Raw genomic sequence first — 19,976 nt, 5'->3', positions numbered from 1 at the left:
TTGGGTCCCTTACACATTGGACTGTGTAGCATTTTCTAAATCCCAAGTGTGTGCATACCTATATGATTTTGTTCAAGGTAGTTCTGCCCACTGACATCTCTTTGTATTTCACTAACCGACTTGAGGCTCGTTCTTGGGATGGCCCATGTCCACCCACAATTCTCAGCACTGCCTGTACTAGTCAGCTTTTCTTGCTATGACCAAAATACCCCACAGAAAACAGTGGAGGGAAAGTGTATTTTCGCTCAGTTTCAGAGGTCCAGTTCATGGTGGGCCGACTCCATTGCTTTGCACCAGAAACAAGGCAGCACCTCATGGCAGAAGGGCACAGCAGAGGAGAGCTGCTCCTCCATGAAGCAGAGAGAGAGACAGAAAGTGAGGAAAGGCCACAGGGAAGAAGCCCCCTTCCAGGGCATGCCCAACTCCTCAGACTCATCCCGCCTGCCTACAGTTACCATGATGAGTTCACTCAGCCTGGGGTGGGCTGATGAGATTGCAGCTCTCTCGATCTAGTCATTCCACCTCTGAATGTCCTTCTATTGATGAGAGCCTTTGGGGACACTTCACGGCCAACCATAACACTGCTCTCCTATTAACTTTGAACTCCTGTGGTGCTTTGCTCTTTACTCTTTTTCTCATTTTTTCCTTCTTCCTTCTACTGTGTGATTTTCTCATCCTCACAGCTTGGACTACACTCTTTTCCACAGTGAACCTGCATCTCACGTGTCCTATCCTCTTTGACCACGGTTGTAGAGCTAGTGGAGTACACACATGTAGAGGCCACCTGCTAGATGGGGGGGATGGGGCAGGTTCTGAGATAGACCAGCTTTGTGTCCCAGCTTGGCTGTTCACTAGCTTTCTGAGTATAAGCATAAGTGTAGCCCTGGTGAGCCTCAGTTTCCCCATTTGTAGAATGGGCGGGAGGAGGCATACCCTCACAGAGTGAGTGGGGTATGTGTGAATGAGCTTAGCAGTATCAGACACATGCAAGAAGTGTGCGTTCTCTTCCTCTGATTTCCCACCACCCTGCTCGTAAGTAAATGTCCAGCAAGGGTTTGATATAAACATACTGGCATGATCTCTTTCTTCCCTGGGGGGCTTCCAGTCTAGGCAGTCAGATTGGTGCTTTGGCAGCTGTGTGCTTCAGGTCTCTGATGGTGGTGCCTCTATCATTTACCACCTGCACTTCAGGTGGTCCCTCCTTTGTCTCCTTGCTTGTTCCTGCATGTAACTACCCTGAGTATGGCCCTGCCCCTGACAGAAGCGGGCTGGGTGGCGTCTCACAGGCACCTTCTGTGCCCACCCTGTGCTCCATCTGTGGGTGTAGAAGAGTGAGGATAAGAAGAGCTGTTAGTGGAAGGAAGAGGGAAATGAGGCAGAGAGGGAGATAGCATCCCTTGGAGTGTCCCAAGCTGGAGAGGCCAGGTCCCAGTGCATCAGGAAAGCCTCTGTGGAGGAACGGCTTCTGCCATGGGCCTCTGGGAAGAGAGGCTGCCATTCTCCAGCCCCTCACCCCTGAACCTGCCCCAGGGGTCACCCACCACATAGCAGTAAGTGCTTGGTAGCTCTTCAGGGAGTGACAACGCTCCTGGCACTGGTGTGCACCTGCAGGCCCAGGGACTCAGAGGCTGAGACCAGGCTCAGTTAGAGACCAGCCTTAGCAACCTCCTGCTAGGCTCTCAAAATAAGAAACAAAAGGGGTGGGATATAGCTCAGTGGTCAATTCCAGCACCATAAAGAAAAAAAGGTGAAAACCGAACACCCCTCAGGTAACAGGCCATTATCCAGATTCCAGCAGGAACTTTGGAAATGTTTTCAGAGCACAGCGTTGCTCTGAGCGCTGCTCTGCTGGCCACGCTGAGCCGGTATCTCGGGGGTGCCCACATCAGACCTTGCAAGCAGTGAGGAGCACGTAGGTGGGGAGGGGCAGTGCCATCCCTGGAACTCTCCTGCTGGAGAAGCTGGGAGCAGGCACTGGTGGCTGTGGTCTCTTGCTGCCCTGGAGACTGCTCTGTGGCATAGCAAAGAGAGGAGTGAGAACCACTGAATAAAGAGACGGACCGTGGTGTTCCCCGCAGAGTGGCATACACAGGGACAAGTGGGTTGAGTTGCAAGACTGAACCACACGACTCACCAACAACTAGATAAAACCTAGACTGCTCCACTGGTGTGTCGGTGCACAGCCACCCCCTGCCCTCATCAGGTTCTGCAGACCTTGGGTTTCAAGCGATAGGCGTTTTTCCTCACCCATTTCTAGAGACTGGCAGTCCCAGAGGAAGCTGCCCTCATGGTGGTTTTTGGTGAGGACTCTCTTGTGGTGGGCCAATGGCCACGTTCTTGCTTGATCCTCTCATGGCCTTTCTTCCATGCTTGAGGAGAGGGAGCAAGTCTCTTCCTTTTTTTAATTAGCCTAAGTCCTACTGGATGAGGACCCCTCTTATGGCCTCATTTAATCTTAGTCACCTCCTTAAATGCTCTGTCCCCAAATGCAGCCACATTGGGGTCAGGCCTTGAGAACATGCTGAATGAGCAATCTGGCCTGCAGCAGGTCATCCTCCACCCCAGCTGGCCTCTTGCACCCTCTTGCTGGGGGCGGCTGTCTGCTCCAAGCACAGTGTGCTTTTTCCAGGCCCCACAAACCTTGCGCATGCTCTCCTGCCCACTGAGACCTGCTCCCTGATGATTCCTGTCCTCCCCAAGGAGAGCTCAGGTACCTCCTCCTCCACAGGAAGCCTGTGACCCCCCCCTGGTTGGCAAGGGGCACCTGGTTTTTCCTTACCTCAATGTCACCTGTTAGTGTCCTGTCCAGACTCCTCATGGTAGAGGCTCTATCCACAGTGTCTTTGGGCCCTATAGGAGACTCAGTAAAATATCTATTGAATAAGTTTTTAGGGAACTTTGATTTCTAGAGAGGCCTGTAGATCCTGCACATTCTCCCTCCGTGGTGGGGGTCATTTGGCCCGCCTCAGAAAGATTAGGGCCATGTGGCCTCAAGAGCACTTTCACGTGACAGCAGCCAATTCTGACCCAGTGGGCAGAGTGTGAAGGCCTCCCCCTTCCACTGAGTCTAAGCAGTGTACTTTTTTTCTGTTTATGTGCAAACGGTCATCTGGGTTCCATTAGCGGACACCACTGTAAACAGTCCTGGACGAAACTGAGGACTGAGAAGAGTTGGAGGTGAATAGACACCCACAGCCCCCCACCCTCCTGTGCAGAAAGACAAGCAGGAAAGTGGGCTGGATGGGATCAAAGTGGAAACGCTCCTACGGAAGCCCCCTCTCTCCAGGCCAGGCGTGTGTCCAGGGAGTGGAAGGCTCCAGGCCCAGGGGCCCTCCTGAGCTGGCTCTGCCTGCCAGCATGGTGGAACGCGCAGCTGGGTCTTCCCTTGAGGAGCCAAGAGGTTCCTTGGGTGCTGGCTTTTCTGAATGGGAACAAGGTGAAAGCAGGGGGCAGGCCCTGTCATCCCCATGGAAAGAAAGCAAGTCATTCCAGGGGTCGGGTCTGACCAGCACAGTGACTCTTGTGCATGTGTCTGTGTCTGGCCAAGCAGCTATCACCCCACGAGGCCCAGGAGCAACAGGAGCTGAGAGCCTGCCTGCGCTGGCGTCGCCTCCAGGACGAGCTGCGGAACTCCCCGGAGGAAATGCAGGTGTTGAGGTAAAGCACCAGGAGCCTGTGCCTGTCCTCTCTCCCCTCCCCGCTGTTCCTTCCAGGCTCTTCCAGGCCATCTGATGAAATCTACCCTGTTTCCCTTTTAAACCAAACCAGGCTGGGTTGTTCACCCTCCCAGGGATGAGCATGTTGTGTGTTAAGTCTTTCAGGGTGTGGGTTTCAGTCTGCCTTTTGACATTTTCCTGGTATCTTTATTCAGGAAAAAACTAGCATGAGGCCATTTCCGGGACCAAATTCTCCGTTTGAAGTTCTAATAGTCACTTTATGTGGTGGCTGCAGACATGGAGAAGGTTGGGGTTTGGCGGCCTGGCAGACAGTAACCCTTTAAAGCCAAAGGAAAAAAATCTTTAGGAAAATATTGATTCCTAAGTGTTTAGTAGGAACAGATGTGCGAGTCAATGGGGCTTTTTGTTTCAGATGTAGCCCAGCAGGAAGCCTGTGCCCTCTCTCTGGGGCACTAGGAGGAGGCCACTCCCAGCTCCTGAGTTTTGTTTTTAGAGTGTGGCTATGGCACTTGTAGGATTAATTCTTGCCATTTTTCCATTTTTGCCCCTTTCTGTTTTGCTCCTTTTCTGTAGTCCTCTAAATAGTTGTTTATCTGAAGCCCTGTGACCAGGGCCCTCCCCAGGAGTGCTAGGTTGCTATGGCAACAGTAGCTTCCCAGGGCCCCATCTTGACTAGAGTCCAGTGTTTGGAGTCTGTGGAGTCTGCAGTCACACGGGTGGGAAGGATGGCCTTCCAGGTGTCCTTGTTCCTTGTCCATTTTAGATGGCCTCCCTGAAGGCCAGCCTCCTCCCTGTGCATAGGCAGTCTTGGATGGTGCTGCTGTTGTGTTTTTAAATTGCCACCCCAGCCCCTCCTGAGTATAGCTGAGATGCCCCAGGAGGCAGAAGCCTGATGGAAACTCCCTGAACTGGCGGGACCCCAGGGAACAAGGCTGGCCGGCTTTTGTGCAGGACCGCGCCCTTCCCACGGTGGAGTTCTGTGTGTTTGCACGCTACTCATGGCCTCCCAAGCTGACTTGTCCATTGTTTAGGAGAGACAGCTGGGCAGTGGTGGGCACATGGCTGGGAGCTAGGATACCCATGATGCATCTGCTCCCTCAGCCAGTTTTTCATGAGCTGGCAGGATGGCTGTCCCCATGCCAGGGCAGACCTGGTCCCTGCTCTCGTGGAGTGTCTACTTAGCAGGCATGCAGCACGGCTGAGCTGCTCACAGGCCGTGAGCAGTAAGGGAAAGGATGGTGCTATGGTTCTGAACTCACTGCAGAGCTTCAAGAATGAGTGGCCGTGTGCCCAGCCCCACAGAGGAAGGTACACAGGCCTTGAGGCAGCAAAGCTTGGGTGTGCTCTGGATAGCAAGGAGGACCGGGCTATGAGAGAGGCAGGAGCCATGGCACAAGACCTCGTCCCAAGTTCTGTAGAACTGCTGTGGGGTCTTCCTCAGGGAAGGAGAGGATCTGCAGGGGTCCTTCCTTTGCTGTTCTGTGTGGTGGTGCAGGATGGGCCTCAGGTAGCAGACAAAGACCGGGAGGGGTGCGGTGGCAGGAGAACTGGCAGGGCAGGGTGTGTGGTGGCAGGAGAACTGGCAGGTCTTTGTTCAGTTGAACGTGGAGAAGAGGGCAGGGAGGGGGTCCAGAATGACTTCGGTTCTCACGTTGGCAGATGGGTGGATGGTGATGGCATTTATTGAGATGGCAAAATCTTTGGGAAGAACAAGCTTTGGAGGGAACAAGAAAAGATTTTGGTTTTGCGTGTGCTTTGAGATTTCAGATAGATGTTCAACATCAAGAACTCAGTGGGCGTGCAAGGCAGGCACTCGTTGGTGAGATGGAACATTCAGCCACAAAACACTTAAAATTCTGAGCATGTAGAGACCGTGAGGCAGAGAAGAAAGCAGGAGAAGAGGTGGTGAGGAAGGTGAGCCAGGGGATCCTGGGGACACAGTATGTGTGGGAAACAAGGGCACTGGGGTCATGGAAGAAAGCGAAGCCAGCGAGCATGGCCAGCGTTGGGTGCTGCTGAGGGTGTGGAAGGAAAGAGAGAAGAGACCCTTGTCAGCACTGAAGGAAAAGCATCCGTGACCTTGACATCGCATGTGCTTATTTATGAGTGGTGGAGAGGAAGCCAGACCGAGGCGGACAGAGAGCGAATAAAGAGTCGGGAAGTGGAGCCAGTGAGCGTCACTTGGCGAGGGACGGAGGTTGTGCTGGCGAGGGAAGCCACATTGGGAAGGCGGCGGGGGGGGGGGTGGTGGACCCAGGTGTGTGCTAAAGTGTGAGCCCTGTGACTACAGATCTTCTCCTTTCAGATGCAGTTTCCCCAATTAAGAGATCATTCCCCTCTCCGTGTCTCAGCCCCTGCGATGCCTCTGTTCTGTGTGACCTTAGTTCTTTGACTGGGAGCATCATAAGGAATATTAGAGGAATGTGCTTCCAGGTCATAAGCAAGGTGGGCAGCCCCTTGGAAAGTCGGTCACAGGCAAGGAAATCTTATCTCTGGCTTCCGTGGGGCTGGGGTGGACCCAGCTTTGGGTGGCTGTGTTCTTTTCCTTTGTGTGTGGAGTTGGGCAGAAGAATACAGTATTTTTAGACCTTTGTACTAGAAAACTTATCATGACGCTTATTTTCCTATGTCTTAATATTCAGAAATTGCGTTTGCCTAAACACAGGCTAATGATGAAACAATTGGATCTGAAGGGTTTTGTGAACATCAGCAGGGAAAATATTCTTATCAGATGTGTTTATACAAGGAGGAAATGATCCCAAACCTGCCCTAAATTGCACAGTCTAGATTTAGCTTACACCCATCCCCAGGAATTCTCCCTTAAATGGGCACAGAAAACCTAGAAATTATTGAAAGTAAAAGAGCCAGGAGTGGTGGTGCATGCCTGTAATCCCAGCAATTTGGGAGGCTGAGACAGGAGGATTGCAAATTTGAGAAAGCCCCAGCATCTTAGAGAAACATTGTCTAAAAATAAAAAGAAAAAGGTCTGGGGGGTAGCTCAGTGGTAGAGCACCCTGTAAAAAGAAAAAAGGAAAAAAAGAAAAGGAAGAACTAGAATCCTAGAAATCCATCCTCAGATTTTATTTTAATATGCAAATGAATCTGACAAAGACGTTCTTTAAAATAGTCCAGTGGTGGAAGATACTTCTTCCTCCCTCCCTCCCTCCCTCTTTCCTTTCTTCTTCATGTCAAGATGCACCATGGTCTTGAAGTGATGGACCAAGAATTGTGTGAGGTCTTGGTGTTGTCCCCTCAGACTGCTCTGCCCTGACAGCTGCCCTGAAGGCTTCTCTGTGGTCCGACTTCAACATGGCTGGCCACGTCTTTCTTCCAAGAACGCTTTCTTCTCTCTGCTCCTGCGTGTCCCAGCTTCCTAGATTGCCTACACTCTACTGACCCGTCCTGTCCCACCTGCTTTGCTGGCAGTTGGATATCATCATTCAAATGACTTTAGACTCAAGAAGACTGAATACTGCATCCAGCATTGCACATGTGGTAAGAGCGGAGCAGGCAGTTAAGCATGGAATCGGAACTCACCTCTTTCCCTGTCCCACATCCTGCCTTCGAAGAGCTCAGCATGGCATTTATATGCCAGGTGTCTTGAACTCTGGAAGAACATACAGGTCAGAGTGACATGTGGATCTTTGTCTTTTAACACTTGAAATCTTTCAAAAAATTTCAAAAGATATTTCAAAAGTTAGAAGAAAACTCTGCATTCTATTGGTTATAGATACAGAATTAGTAGCAAAGTGAGAAGAGGAAAACTCAAAGTTTGTTTTAGCTTCGACTCACTGATTTCAGTGATTTACAGGAACCGTTTTCCATTTGTACCTCTCATACATCCAGTATGGAGTCCGGGCCTCCCCAGACGTGTCTTAGAGTGGCTCCTTGCCATCTCAGCCTCCTGGGATTGCTCAGAGCCGCAGGATGCTGCAGGTCACATTAATGGCTCCTGCCTTTTCTCATTTGTTAATTATTAAAGATGCCTTTCCACACAGGAGCCTGCAGTGGCTCCCTCCAGACCCTCCCTCCCTCCCTCTCCACCAGCCCTGGCAGGAGGCCCCCGGGAGAAGTCTGACTCTGTGGTGCTTCCTGCCAGGCCAGTGCTGCTGAGCTGTCTCCTCTTGTGGCTCCTTGACAGCAGGCTCCTTCCTTGACCAGTGCAGCAGTGTGGCTCTTGCCAGAGAAGGTGCCGGGGGCTTCTCAGGGCCTCCGTCTCTGGTCTCTAGGGTACGGCTGAATTCCAGCAGCTTCTCTCGGGGCTTTCAGTTAGCATTTCTGACAGGCTCCTGGGAGGGAAGAGCTATAAGGGCAGGATCAGGAAAAATCTCTGTTGGTTTTTATTGTTTGTGATTTATTATCGCTTCCCCCTTTTTCTGGATTCATTGTTAAAGTCAAGCTCACACTGAGAAAAAGGTTAAAATAGATCACATTAAGGAGGCGCTGACAGGCAGGAGTCGGATGTAGCTCTCCCCTCTCTACTGTCTCCATGGCTGATACTGCCAGGTAATGCAGACATCTTCCCCTGCTCCTCGAGAGTGCCTCGCCTGTGGCCACAGCAACGTCCACGTCTTTCCCTGGTTCCACCCTTTCCACCTCCACGACCAGCATCTCCGGCGCTCTTCCGCCTTGCCGGCACCGGCCCTAGTCTAGCTAAAACAAACTTTGAGTTTTCCTCTTCTCACTTTGCTACTAATTCTGTATTTATAACCAATAGAATGCAGAGTTTTTCTGCCTCTAGTTTTGCCCTGCCTCATTGCCACCAGAGACTCTTCACAACACCTCAGGATTCTGGCACCTCCTTCCCTCAGACTCTCTGAAAGCATCCCCACATGACCTCAGTTCTGTTTCCCCGTCTCATCTTTGGACATTCTTTGCTTTCCCTTCCACCTGCCCAGGGAGCCCTCAGAACCTTCTGGGTTTGTGCATGCTGCTGTGGCGGGACGCTGAAGACCCCATGGTTTAAACAGCAGAGTTGTTTCCTTGCCCTTCTGCAGCTCCAAGGTCAAGGCTTGGCCTGGGAGGTTTGTGTGAGGCCTTCCCCTGGCCCGCAGGGCCTCTTCCTGCCGTGTGCTCATGTGGTTCTCTCTGTACCTGCACCTCTCCTCTTAAGGACACCAGTTAGACACTACATCTCCTCTGAAGGACACCAGTGGATCAGGGACCACCCTGGCAGCCTTGTGTTGACCTAATCGTGCCCTGAAAGGCCCCTCTCCAAGTGTAGCCCTATTGTGAGGTACTAGGGTTTGGGATCCGCATGCAAGTTCCAGGGGTGAACATTCAGCCCCTAACCCTGCCATCACCTTCCAAAAAAGCTCAGTCCTACCCTAAGATATCCTGCATCCTTCCTCCGTACGTACCTCCTGGAGGCTCTTGTGGCGTCTCCATCCCTGATCTTACTATGTTATTTGATAATTATCTTTATATTTAGGGTAAGCCTATTAAATGGACAATATTTGATCATTTCTGGCCTACAAAAGCCAAAATTTCATTTGGTCTAGCAGAGCACCTTTCTCTTCTGACCCGTCAGCCTTGTGTCCTCGGTGCTGTTGACCTCTGTGTACCAAGCACTTGGGACTGAGTGAGCACTCAAATGTTGAAGAAACGGATGTTGTAGACGTCATCCCTTTTGCTGAGAGTCTTTGTGTATTGAAATATTGATCACAAGACTGCACCCCCAAGCTCTGAGAGCGAGATTTAATCCTCGGAGACTGGGTTAGAAGGTTTCGGGAAGTGTGAGTGGATTGAGCTGCAGTGGCTGGAAGGGATGGCCCTGAGCGTGGCGGAGTGGGGGATGGGAGCTCAAAGAACAAAGCCTAGCAGCTCAGAATGAGTCCGTGTGCAAATGGGCATTCCAGTGAGGACAGCTTACTGGCAGGAATGGCCTCACAGGACCCCGGGAGACCAAAGGTGGACAGGCTAGGCAGTGGAGTTCTTTAGATGCCAAATCAAGACTTTTGCGTGTGACCTCCCTGACAATGGGGAGCTATTTTAAGTTCGAAGAATGACAAGATGAAAATGGAGTTCTGGGAAGATCACCCAGCCCTTGAGAGAGTGCATGATCAAAGAGACAGTCCAGAGGCGGACGGAATTAGGTGGCTACTTCAGGAATGGAGGCTGAGTTCAGAAGAGCCTGCTGCCTGAGGCTCTGAGTGAGTGGCTGGTTGGGCGCTATTCAAAATAGATCGGAATGTCAACCCCACTTCAGAGAAGGCTGCTAATAATAGAACGTTAAGCTGTCTGTGACTGCATGTAGGATGGACCCACTAATGGAGCTGGTTAAGTCCATGGGCCGCAGAAACTTGTTTACGACTTCTAAGAGGATGGAATGCACCCCTGCTTCACTCCTTGCTATGGTGTAGTTATCCTGCCCCACTGTGAAGACAGGGCCTGAGAACCGAGGCCTGAGCGCCGCGACAGTTTAGGTGTCCACCCAGTACAGCAGCATGGGGCCCTGGAGTACACCTGGGAGCACCCTCTCTTCACCTGTGTCCACACTCTGCCACCTCCCTGCAGCCTTGAAAGACTCCCTCCCTCCCACCGAGCTTAGTCTCTGTGGCTGTGAAACCAGCTAAGAGCAGCCTGGTTTCTACCTCCTGGGCAGGGTGAGGGACAGATGCAGCAGCAGGCACGTATGGATCATTTGAAACACAGACTGGTTTCAGTCATAGGACACCTCTGAACATTGGCCATCTCCTGTGGTTCAGATGAACACTCGGCCCTTACTGGATGCTGTGCCTTCTGGAACCTGGTGGATGTGTGTCAAACAAGACTCAGAAGTGCAAGGATGCCCAGCTACCACTGAAGAGGGGACCTGAAGGTCAACAGGGAGCCTGAGGAGAGCACTGCCTTGGCAACACTTCCAGGACCAGCGGGAGCCTCAGACCTTCCCAGAACCTGCTTCTGGCCTAATTTCGCAGAAGGACCACCCTGGTATCCCTCTGGTTCTGCCCCATGAAGCTCCCTAGCCTCTATGCTTAGTCTCACTATGGTCCTGAGAAGAAAAAATTCTGCCTTCGGGGCCTTCAAGAATCCTGCCTGAGCCAGGTGCAGTGGTGCACACCTACGATCCCAGCAACTTGGGAGGCTGAGACAGGAAGGCTGTAAGTTTGAGGCCAGCCTCAGCAACTTAGCAAGAACCTATCTTAAAATAAAAACTAAAGCTTTGTAATGTTTTGAACAACTAATAATAATAATAGTAAAAAAATAAAAAACAAAAAGTACTGGGGGGTGTGATTCAGTGGTAAAGCACCCCTGGGTTAGGTCCCCAGTAGCAAAAAACAAAACCACAAAAAACAACAGAGTCCTGCCTGTGCTGAGGATCTGTACGTCAGCCTTAGAATTCCTGTCCACACCCTGCATCACTCTGGCCCTCCACCCCTTTCTCCCATCCAGTTTCCTCTCTTTGAATCACACACCCTGGCAAGCTAGCTGTGCAGACTGTTTCTACTCCATGATGGGAGGGTGCTGTGCTTAAGCTAGCATTTTCTGAAAATGTTAGGGCTCGCAGCCAGAGACAGACTCTGCCCTTTCCTGTTGCAGAGGCCAGCTCCGCCCCCTGAGCTGCCCACTCAGCTTCTGTTTCCTGTGGGATGGACACCCTCAATGTGTAGCTCTTTTAAACACCAAAGATGATAGATGTGTTCTGAATGATTGAACTCAAATAACCCTCCTTCATTTTTCTAGACTATTCCTGGGTTACTCATCATTCAGGTGTTTCTAAGGAAGGGTTAGATTCTTCATAGGCGTCTGATACTTACCCTACATAATATTTCATTTTTTGCAATAACATTTAATAGATTTTCTTTAAATACAGAAAAACACAACAAAAAAGTAAAACAATTCCTAATTATTTCTTAGTTAAACCGTGGTTCTTCCCTCTCCCCAAGCAACAAAAGTACCTAACAGGGTAATCCTACAGCTTAGAAAAGTATACAACTCTGTCCTCAGCACTGTACTCCTAATCCTAAGATGAGTACTGCTAATGTTTTCTTATGCATTTTCAGAAAATAAAACTTACAAATATATATGCATGCTTCTGTATTGCTGCCCTGTGTTGCACTGATGCATCAAAACACTATTTGCCTATGAAATAGAAAAATAACTCTATACATGTAAAAATCCACAATAGTTCACTCGTATTCTGCCCATCTTGAGTATATCTTTTGCATTCAGCCAATCGGAGGAGGCGCTACATATATTACATTCTTGGGGAATGAGTGTTAGTTTTCCATTCAGAAAAATTCTCACCCAGTGGGCGTGATTTCTCCTGTAACCCTGGGTGTTTATGGAGTACTTGCTTCCTCGCTGTGCCCGTCTTCCTATCAGTCAGGGTCTGTTAGTTAGGTAAGAGAGTGAAATAAAAGGCATGCAACTTGAAAAGGAAGAAGTAAAACATCCTATTTGTAGATGATACAATCTTATATATAGAAAATCCTGTGGGATCCTCAAAAAAAAATACTAGAACTAATAAACAAGTTGAGTATGGTTGCAGGATGTGAGAGCAATGTGAAAATCAGCTAGCTATTCCTATAAACCAGCTATGATTAATCAAAAAATGAAGCTAGGGAAAATTTGTTTACAGTAGCATCAAAAACAGTGTAATATTTGGGAATAAACAAAAGTACACAGCACTTACATACTGGAAACTATAGGACACCACTGAAAGAAATTAGACCCCAAATTAATGGAAAAACATCTTGTATTCATGAACCGAAAGACTTAAAACTGATAAGACGGCGATACTTTCTAACATGATCTATGGATCCAATGTAATCTTTGTCAAAATTTCAGTTGTTGTTTGCAGAAATAGACAAGCTGATCGTATAATTCATACATAGATGCAGGGAACCCAGAATCATCAAAACAGCCTTGAAAAAGGACAACAAAGTTGGAGGGTTCACACTTGTAGATTTCAAACTTACTACAAATCACAACAGTGTAGCAGTGACATACAGACGTGCAGGTCAGTGGAATAAGACGGAGAGTCCAGAAACACACCTGTACACTATGGTCCGTGGGTGTTTGTCAAGGGTCCAAGCTCACTCACTGGGGGAAAGAATGGGCTTTTCAACAGATTATGCTGTGATGACTGCATATTCACATGCATGAGAATGAAATTAGACTCCCTGCTGCATATCACTACAAAATCTAACTTACAGTGGGTCAAAGGCTAAGATTTAAAACCTCAAACTATAAAAACTAATAGAAAAATATAGATGTGAATGTTCTTGCACTTGGACTAGGCAGCAGTCTTAGATACAATACCTAGAGCAAGCAGCTGAAGGGGGAAATATCAGTAAATTGGACTTCATTAAATTAAAAACTTTTGTATTTCAAAGGACTCCATCAAGAATCAGAAGACAACCTTGGGCCAGGTGTAGTGTGGTGGTAGAGTGTTTGCCTAGTATGTGCCGGGCCCTGGGTTTGGGTCCCAGCACTGCACCCCAAAAGACAACTTATATTATGAAAAATAATATTTGTAAATTATATATGACAAGGGAATATTTAAAGAATGTATAAAATACATAAAGAATCTATAAAGGATTCTTATAGCTCCACAAAAAAAGATAACCCATTAAAACAGTCAAGTGATCTAAATACAATATCTCCAAACAAGGTCTCCAAGGTGTGGTCCAAAAAAGGAGAAACGTGAAAAGATGCTCTATTGACATTATTAGCCATTAGAGAAATGCAGTCAAAACCACAATGAGCCAATCTCTAAATAAAAAGGGCTGGGGCTGGGGCTCAGTGATGGAGTTGTTGACTGGATTCAGTCCCTGGTACCAAAAACGAAATAAAACAACAACAAACAAAACAAACTAAACAACAGCAGCAGCACAGTGAACTACCACTCCCCACCTCCTGGGATGGCTGTGATGGAGAAGGCCCGGAAGAGCAGGTGTTAGGGGTGGAGAAACTGCAGCCCTTCCCTGGCCATGGGGATGTGAGACTGCACCTGCCTTACCTAGCTCGCTGCAGTTTCACTCCTCCACGGGTACTGAAGGGAAGGTGGAACCTCAGTCCATGAAAAACTTGTACTCCAGTGTTTGCAGAAGCCTTATTCCCAGTAGCCAAAAAATAGAAACAACCCAAATGTCCACCAGCAGTTAAATGCATTAACGGATTTGTTGCATCCATTCAATGGAGTCACTCTGCCGCTGAACCACATCCCTAGGCCTTTTTCTCTTTTGAGATAGGTCTCACTAAGTTGCTTAGGACCTTGCTAAGCTGCTAAGGCTGGCCTCAAACTTGTGATCCTCCAGCCTTACCCTCCGAGTCACTAGAATGACAGGCATGTGTCACTGTGCCTGGCTCCAACGGATATAGGTAGCATTAAAAAGGAATGGAGCAGTGATCCATGCTATGAGGTGGGACCTGGAACACAGCATACTAAATGACAGAAGCCAGACACAAAGGCCACGTCTGATTCTGTGTGTTTGAACTGTCTAAATAAGCAAATCCACTGAGGCAAGAAGGAGATCAATGGTGTCAGATGCTTCAGGAAGTGGGGAGGAGACTTGGAAGTGACTGTCAGAGGGTGGGGCTTCCTTCCAGGATGATGAAAATGTTCTGGAAGTAGGTACCGGTGACAGTTGTACAACTTTATGAATATACAAAAAAAAAAAAAAAAAAAACCACCACTGAACTACACATTTTTTGAATGGTGAATTTTATAGTGAAATATATCTCAATTTTTTAGGCAGATGGAAATCAGTTGATATTCTCTAGTCTCATAGCATGTCTCCAGCCTGGGAGTGCTGACCAGCAATTGTCTGAAAGAGAAATTAGGGCTTGAGGCCATAAATGACCTTGGGATTGAATGATACTCTTCTGGTGTTGGGTGCTAGGAAGCCATCTCCCAGGGTCTTTGGTGTAACAGCCCCACGTGGTGAGGAGTTCCCTCTGAGAAAGTGTCAGTCAAGGACAGGTGTGCACACACAGATGCTGTGTGCTTATTTCCCACCCCATTCCTCTTAATGTAATCCTGGCCATTTCTCTACTGTCCTTTTTTGTTTTTTTAACTTCTGCAATATGCATGTTCTAACAAATGCACGGAACATTTGTTAACCTTTGAACATTTGGGCAATTTCTAGGTCTTTTGCTTTCACAAGCGATGGTGTGGTGAATGGTCTCACTATTAGTGCACATGGATAAAATTTAAAACCTAAATAGGGTGCAGTTGCCAGCAAGCATGAGAAAAGAGCTGCTCTGCTGCTGCCCAGCGCACCCTGCTGCGCGTGCGTCCCAGGGGTGTGAGACTGGAGACCAGGCCAGCCCTCCACCCACTGCGCCCCCCAGAACATATGCTTCTCGTCGTTTGCTAAGTGCTCATGACCTATCTGTTGAATTGCCTGGTCGTAAATCTGCCTCCCCCACTGCTCCCTCCTTCTGCAAATCAAATGGTATTTATCCGCCTCCACCAGCCCCTTCCTGCTGTCTCCTGAGTCCATCCCCCGAGATCTGTGATCACAGTGAGGCTCTCAGGACTATATCCTGTCTCTCCCATGGCCTGGCCTGGGAACTCCTTTGAAGGATGGAGGAGCCCTCACCATGGGGGCCAGGTAGCAGTCCCCAAAAGCAGTGCTTGTCCTGCCATGGCCATCTGGGAAGTCGTTCTCCGCAGCAGGAAGGTCCACGCCAAGTGGGAGGCAAGTGGTCCTGCCATCTCCTCGCATGGCCTTCCTGGTCCTCCCAACCTATTATCCCAGGCATTCTCCTGTCTCCTCCCTCCCTTCCTTCCTTCCATTTTTTTCCCCCCTGGTACGAGGGATTGAACCCAGGGCACTTTGAGACAGAGTCTTGATAAATTTCTGAGGCTGGCATTGAACTTGCTATCTTCCTGCCTCAGCCTCCTGAGTCACTGGGATTCCAGGTGTGCACCACTATGCCAGACTCATCCTAATTTTTTTTTTTTTTTTGGACACAGTACCTTTATTTTATTTATTTGTGTGTGGTGCTATTTTTTGATATAATACCTTTTTTAAATTTATTTGTGTGTGGTGCTAAAGATCAAACCCAGTGCCTCACACATGCCAGGCAAGTGCCCTACCACTGAGCTATAACTCCAGCCCCTCATCCTGGCAACAATTTTCTAACTTCCTAGCTCTCTCAAATTTAGTTTGGATATTTTTTAAACCAATTTTTAACCCCAAAGGCTAGGTATTTACCCTCTTGGAATCATGGAACCAATAACAAGATCTGAGATTGATTGAGTAGTGAAGGAGAAGTGGGAAATAAACTCATAAATTCCCCCTTTCAGGGTCAGGATATCAGGTGAAAGAAATGAGGGGGAGGGACAGGCTCACAGAGAGGCTTTCTGGAATGGGGGCTCCAGGAATAAGGGCAGTACCTCTCTGTGCTCCCTCCATGGTTCTTTCTGGTGTCACTGTGGCAGTCCATTTTTGTCATGTGGCTGGGTATGTGTCCCTTAGCACACAGATGGGACTGTCATGCATAGGGGTGACTGGTGGCCATGTTGGATCCAGCACTTTGTCAGCCAGCCCAGTTGGAGAGGGACCTTGTCTTCCTAGGTAGGCTGGAGTATGGTGGGAGTCACCCGGGCAGTGCAGGATCAGGGCAGCATAACAGGCCACAGCAAACCCCCCCCCCCCCCCCCCCCCCCGTCGTCTTTCATGTGTGTCCTCTGAAAATCCCCTGTCAACCTCCCGCCCCGCCTTTGCTCTCGCCTTCTTCTCTGTCTCCTTTGAAAACCTACCCAGATCCTCTCTCCTGTGTTCAGTGAGGCGATAAACTGCTTCCAACATTCACCCCTCTCTTCTCCTGTGTGGGGCTCTGTTTCTCAGGAGTCTCTGATTTATGGCCATCAAAACTGGAGGGCATTTCTGGTTTGGCATTGGTTGCTCATTGCTTTTCTGAGTTTTGTCTTTTACATTCCAAATCTGTTTATCAAAATTGGTGGAAATCTTTGGTGTTTTCCACAGCTCTGTTCAGTACATCCTGACCTGTCACTTTCTTTACCTGTTCACCTCTCTTGTAGGTGCCCACTGGCTCCTTCCATTTAGGGGGACACACTCTACCTTCATTTTCCCATGAGCCTTGTCTTAAATCATGTTAGCAGTTGTCACTTTTAACACTGGAATGATGTGCAACCCCGCCCCCCCCATGTCTCCTGTGGGGAAGGCCCTTCACGTACGATTGCCAGGAAACCCTCTTGGAAAGCACAAGGGCAGTCAGGTGTGCCAAGGACCAGTGGCTTTGGTACAATGCAAATTCATTAGGGTGTTTCGGCCTTTTGTCCAGTTCTCTTTGGTGGCACTGCAAGTGCTCACAGGTGCTCACTATGTACCCTTTATAGATGGACACATTGTTGCAAAATAAAAGTTCCTCTATGTCACTTACTCCACCTCCACTTTGTTACCCAGAGTTTTAGTGTCTTTTTCTGAGATGGATGTAGACGGAGAGGTGAGTGTGTAGGGATGTGCCCAGGTCAAGCACTAAAACCCACGGCCACACTTGGAGTGTGTTTCCTTATTTGTTTTCTGCTGAGGAGGTGACAATAGCAAACCTAAAGAGCAGCCCTTAAAGGATTTGTGCTCACAAGGGAGTGCATATGGCTTCATATGCACGCAATGTCTTTAAAAAAGAGAGAGAGAGAGAGAGAGAGAAGAAAGAAAAAAGAAAGCTTTTTATTTTGGAATAGTTTTAGGCTCTCAAGAAGTTACCCCAACCAGGCATAGTGACTCATGCCTGTGATCCCAGTGACTCAGCAAGCTGAGACAGGAGGATCCCAAGTCCAAGGCCATCATCCTCAGAAACTTAGTGAGGCTCTAAGCAACTTAGTGAGACCCCGTCTCAAAATTTTAAAAACTTAAATAGAAAGAGCTGGGGCTGTACCTCAGTGTTTAAGCACCGCTGGGTTAATTCCCAGGTACTGCTCCCCCCCACCCTGCAAAAGAGTTGTTGCCCTAGTGATAGAGTCCCTGTGTCCCCTTCCCTGCTGGCTCCTGATAACACCCCACCTGTGAGCCATTTTCTCATCTTTTCAAGGTCTTTTCCCAGCACAGGAAGGTTTAGCTGCTGCTTCTGAGCCTGGGAAGGATGCACAGTCCTGTGATAACAATGCGTACACAGTGCTTCCCCAGTGCTGGCAAGAGCTCTGGCTCAGTGCTCTCAGACACCGCACAGCCCCTGGAGGTTCCGAAGAAACTCCCACTCGCCCCTTTTACAGAGGAAGGAACTGGGCCCATGGGGTGGCAAGATTCATGCCCGGGCTCTTAGCCAGCATGTTATGCCGCTTCCTTGGTCATTTGCGGCCAGGTGGACACAACGGGACTAGTTTCCACGGGAGGGTAGGTGAGTAAGGCTCTGCCCGCTCTTGGGGCAGCCATCGGGCAGCAGGGAGGGTGAGATGCTGATGAATTTCCTTCTTTCCTGTAAGTAGTCTACTCAGTCCTGGCTCAAGCAGGGCGCTTGTGAGCGTAGAGGCAAAGGTCTGGTGGCTCTCACACCAGCTGTCAGGAGTGTGGAAGAGCATGATGGCAGACGGCCTATCTGGGCTGGGCAGTGTCCTGGGTGTTCAGAGCCAGCTGACAGGTCTGTGCACCTTTCAGAGGCATTTTCCCACACTCCACCCTTGGCGATGGTCCTGCAGGGTTGGTGCTCTTGTCAAAAGGCTTGGTTCCAAATCAAATCAGTGTGTCCCAAATACTATTAATACTGCCTGCTCTTTAAAGGTCCACATGCTTCTGTGCTTGCAGCAGGGAAGCATGGCTGGAGAGAGGGGATCATGTCTCTCAGGCCTTGCCTCTGGCACTTCAAAAGCCCAGGGCACTGGAGTCCCCATGACCTTGGTAACTTGACCTCCCACATTGCACTGTGTAGATTCCAGCCAGTGAAGTAAGGACAGAGTCCAGTTCCCAGAGTTAACCCACCACTGCCTTTACACAATGCTTCCGTAGTGCCTGAGCCCCGTCCTAGACTTACAGGTGAAGAAATGGCTTTAGAGAGGTGTCAGTTCCTCACAGGCTCTCCACTTGGTATTTGGCATGGCCACAATGGGGTCCCATTTCTTGGGGAGGCCCCAGAGTACACATGCCCTTTGGTGGCCTGTGGACTTGGCTTCCCTCTTGATATTCTGCCACTAGCCAGCTCTGGAGTCTTCTATAGGTTCTCAGTTTCTTCAGCTTAATGGCCGTGGTCACATCCTTGCCTCAACAGGCCCTTGTGAAGTGGAGAACATGATTCTTAGGAAGCGTACTGGCAGGGAGATGCCTCAGAACCGGGGGCTGTTAGTCCGCACCCAGGTTTCCATCTATTAGGAATGAATGTGGCTTCAGTTAGTGGAATAGGAAAGCAGTGTTGATGTAAACGAATGGTGGTTATCATTCTCATAGTAAGAAGTAAAGAGCAGGCAGTCGTGGGCTGGACGGGAGCTGAATGCACCATGCTCCTCTCTTTCATCCCCTTCTATCCTCCACAGCATGCTGGTTTGCCTCTTCGTGGTCTCAAAACGGCGGCTAAGTTTCATCCCTCATGTCTGGGGAAAAGAAGAGCAGTAGTAGTCACCTTTTCCTCTTTTATAAGATGAAGAACAACTTTTCCAGACCCCACCTCCAGCCACTGCAGATAACAGCTTTTGTCTCTGACTTGGGCTGTGTCTTCTGGCTTCCGAGGGGCACTCAGAAAATGGGTGTTTAGCTTTTCAGAATCATTTGTACTGGTGGTGTGGAAGAAGGCAGAAGACTGGAGTAGATTCTGAGACAATTAGAATTGCCACAGTCCTTCCTACCTCTCACGTTATCATTTTTAAAAATATTTCATCAGCTGGGTCTGGTGGTATACACCTGTCATCTCAGCTACTTGGGAGGCTAAGGCAGGAGCATCAAAGTTTGAGGCCAGCCTAGGCAACTTAGAAAGACTTGTCTCAAAAAAGAGAATGGGCTGGGGACATAGCTCAGTGGTGGAGCACCCGGCCACGGGTGGGAGAGTCCCCGTCCTCGGTGTGCAGAATCCTGTGTTTCAGACACAGCAGCGAAGCCTTTTCCAGGCTGATTTCCCTCTAGTCTCACAGAATATGCCACTTTAGGTGTATCTACTTTTTAATTGAAATTCAACATCCATACACCAAGGTGCAGAAAGCTTTCCTAGGTAGTTGAAAGGATCTGTACTATTTATATGCATAAAGCTGACTGAAGAGTAAGTAGTCTGCAGAGCAGCCCAGCAGCCCAGGAGCCCCCTCTCCCTGCCAGTCCTCCTGCCCAAAGGCAGCCACTGTGCCCGTCTGTGTCACCATAGGTCAGTCTTGCCCATTCTCGAACTTCATCAAAATGGATCGTA

At 49.1% G+C, this 19,976-nt stretch overlaps 1 protein-coding gene across 8 annotated transcripts in view; it reads left to right on the top strand.

Annotated features, from left to right (window-relative positions):
* AOPEP (aminopeptidase O (putative)) overlaps positions 1–19,976 on the top strand; it is a gene marked incomplete at its 5' end in the record, with an annotated part of 271,341 nt that overhangs the window by 130,045 nt on the left and 121,320 nt on the right. For 7 of the 8 annotated variants that reach the window (XR_014018176.1, XR_014018177.1, XM_081262546.1 and 4 more), the window contains one exon: positions 3,551–3,657. Coding sequence is in view for 6 of the 8 variants with exons in the window: in XM_081262546.1 (XP_081118672.1) it covers positions 3,551–3,657 (107 nt within the window). Of the gene's footprint in view, positions 1–3,550; positions 3,658–5,982; positions 6,236–19,976 lie in introns of those variants that run through there. The other variant, XM_081262548.1, reaches the window with a different exon arrangement.

Source organism: Spermophilus citellus (genome assembly GCF_964194105.1).
Source record: "Spermophilus citellus genome assembly, chromosome: 12".
In the NCBI taxonomy this organism is placed as follows: domain Eukaryota; kingdom Metazoa; phylum Chordata; class Mammalia; order Rodentia; family Sciuridae; genus Spermophilus; species Spermophilus citellus.
The sequence above is the reverse complement of the archived record's forward strand: the minus strand, read 5'-3'. Positions and strand labels throughout refer to the sequence as shown.